Genomic DNA, 2,284 nt, shown 5'->3' on the forward strand with positions numbered 1-2,284 from the left:
TACTTTTCATAGAAACCAAAACATCTGCAATAAAGTTAATTAGCCGGTAGTGTTCATGTCGTGAGTTGAACTTGGATAAAGTTTGTGATTAGAAATACCGTAACATGGATCCATGTATTACTTCAGGGTTAAATATGTTACATACTAAAACCGCTTTAATTAAAATTCACAAATCTGGAGAGGACTTGAAAATTAAAATGACAATGTACAACAGCTTTCATTCTTTCATCAATATTTTATATTTTCCATTTTTTTTCTTTCGTTCAAAAATGCAGTTGGAGTCACAGAATGCTTAATGTAAGTTGATTTAAAAAGTCAAATACTTAATATTGTGTTAAAGAGACACTAAGAAATGTTAATTCTGATTCATAAGTTGGAGTCGTCTAACAACTCCCACATGTCCATTTTGGTAGACATTCACAAACTGGTTTGGATCTTCTTCTTCCTCTCCATCAATATATGCATCCACATCATCGTTGTGACGGATGCACAAGTTATGTAAAACACAACAAGCATAAATCAAAGTACAAATATCCTCTTGGTTGTGCAGAGGAATATCCTTGAGCTTCCTAAACCTGCCTTTGAGGTGTGCAAATGCACGTTCTACAGTTTGTCTTACACTGGACAGTCTTTTATTGAACCTGATCTGGGGTCTTGTAAGATTTCCCAAGTTTTTAAAAGGTGTGATTAGCCAGTTCCTTAATGGGTATGCGTTGTCAGCAAAAATATGATGGTTTTGTAAAATGAGCTCCCCAGCCTCCGCCTTGTGAAATAGTGTAGAATTTCTTAACACTCGTGCGTCATGAACACAGCCTGGCCATCCAGTATAAACATTAATAAACGCCATCTGTTCATCCACAACACCCTGAAATTTCAATAAAAAACAGATAATTCTGATATTTAAAAAAAAATCATAACACAACAATATTTAAGCCATTTCACATGTGTGGTTTTTGGTGAACATTTCCCACATGGAAATTGATATACATGTACACATGTTCATGTACCTGGTGACCAATATATCCATGTTGCAATTTAGTAAACAAGATGTGATGGGGTATGTCAAACCCCCATCGCCCCTCCCCAACCATATATATTATATATATAATGTACAAACCTGCAGCTGCATGGAAGGAAATCCTTTGCGATTGAAGTAATCCTTCTCCCCTCCTAAAGCAGTGGACAATCTTATGTGTGTCCCGTCTAGGAAGCCAATTACACCTGGTAATGTACAGACTTGTTGCACCTGCTGAGCAGTTTGTTGCTGTTTTTCTGGACTAGGCCATTGGATCACCTGAAAATATTCCATTACATTTTGTAAAATATATATTAACACATAACATTTCAGGTAAACTGTGTATTCAGCCGTCGGTACATAAAACAAACCTATAGAGTTATGTGAAGATATAACATGGAGAATTATATCACTATCAGCTGTATAATATACCGGTTTTCTTCATTTAAACCAAAAATTATATATAATATATCTGGGAAATACAGAGGTGGTCATGCAATCATATAAGATAAAGTTAGGCCTACTACTAACCCGTTCACCAAGCTGGTACAGACACTTGCACACGTCTATGATGACTCCATGTACTGTTGACTTGGACAAGTTGAACATATGGGCTACCTCTCGCATGGACTGACTGTTTGCCAAATAGCAGAGACAAACCAGCAGTTGCTTATCCGGAGACACGGATTTCTGTGGTCCTGTTCCTGTTCTTAGGAGAGTAGGACTGATGTCGCCGAGTACAGCATGAAACAAATCACGACTGACCCGAAAATGATATCTAAAGTCATCAATGTGCTCTGGTAATTCCAGCCGTTGAAATACATTAGTCATATAATGCTCTACATTTGGTACGCTTTCCCTTCTTAAATTCATTAATCGTACAAGCAACCAAGAAATACGTCGATGTTTATGAATGTATTGCCACAATTCATCTTCACCGTCATCCTGTATCATTTCCCATGCTAGTAAACAGTCGGGGGCCGCCGTATTGGTACGACTATAGTAAGACTAGCGCGCGTTCGATCACTAACATGCGCAGAGAAACTTCCTGTTTCACAATTTACTAAACTATAGCCTGCGATCGAACTCGCCCTTTGACAGTGAATTTCAGGGGACGAAATAGTTTGGAAATCTATTTTCGTGTACGTAGTCATCTCGCCCAAAAAGCACAATAAAGCTAATCGTATTTATATGTTGGGGCGAAATGGCGTTGTCCGAACATGACCCTTAATCGGATTTTCTCAGATCCTCTATTGAACGCAGTGGTTG

The 2,284-nt window shown here is 38.0% G+C and overlaps 1 protein-coding gene across 1 annotated transcript; it reads right to left on the reverse strand.

The window, feature by feature from the left end:
- Positions 1-257: 257 nt before the first annotated feature.
- Positions 258-2,030, reverse strand: LOC138310529 (putative nuclease HARBI1). The gene is made up of 3 exons (XM_069251782.1): positions 1,547-2,030; positions 1,118-1,294; positions 258-865 (listed from the first exon to the last, which is right to left on the reverse strand). Exons 1-3 carry the CDS (start codon positions 1,967-1,969, stop codon positions 356-358), a joined length of 1,110 nt encoding a protein of 369 aa, XP_069107883.1. The 5' UTR covers positions 1,970-2,030; the 3' UTR covers positions 258-355.
- Positions 2,031-2,284: the final 254 nt, after the last annotated feature.

This window comes from Argopecten irradians, chromosome 16 (assembly GCF_041381155.1).
Source record: "Argopecten irradians isolate NY chromosome 16, Ai_NY, whole genome shotgun sequence".
Lineage (NCBI taxonomy): Eukaryota > Metazoa > Mollusca > Bivalvia > Pectinida > Pectinidae > Argopecten > Argopecten irradians.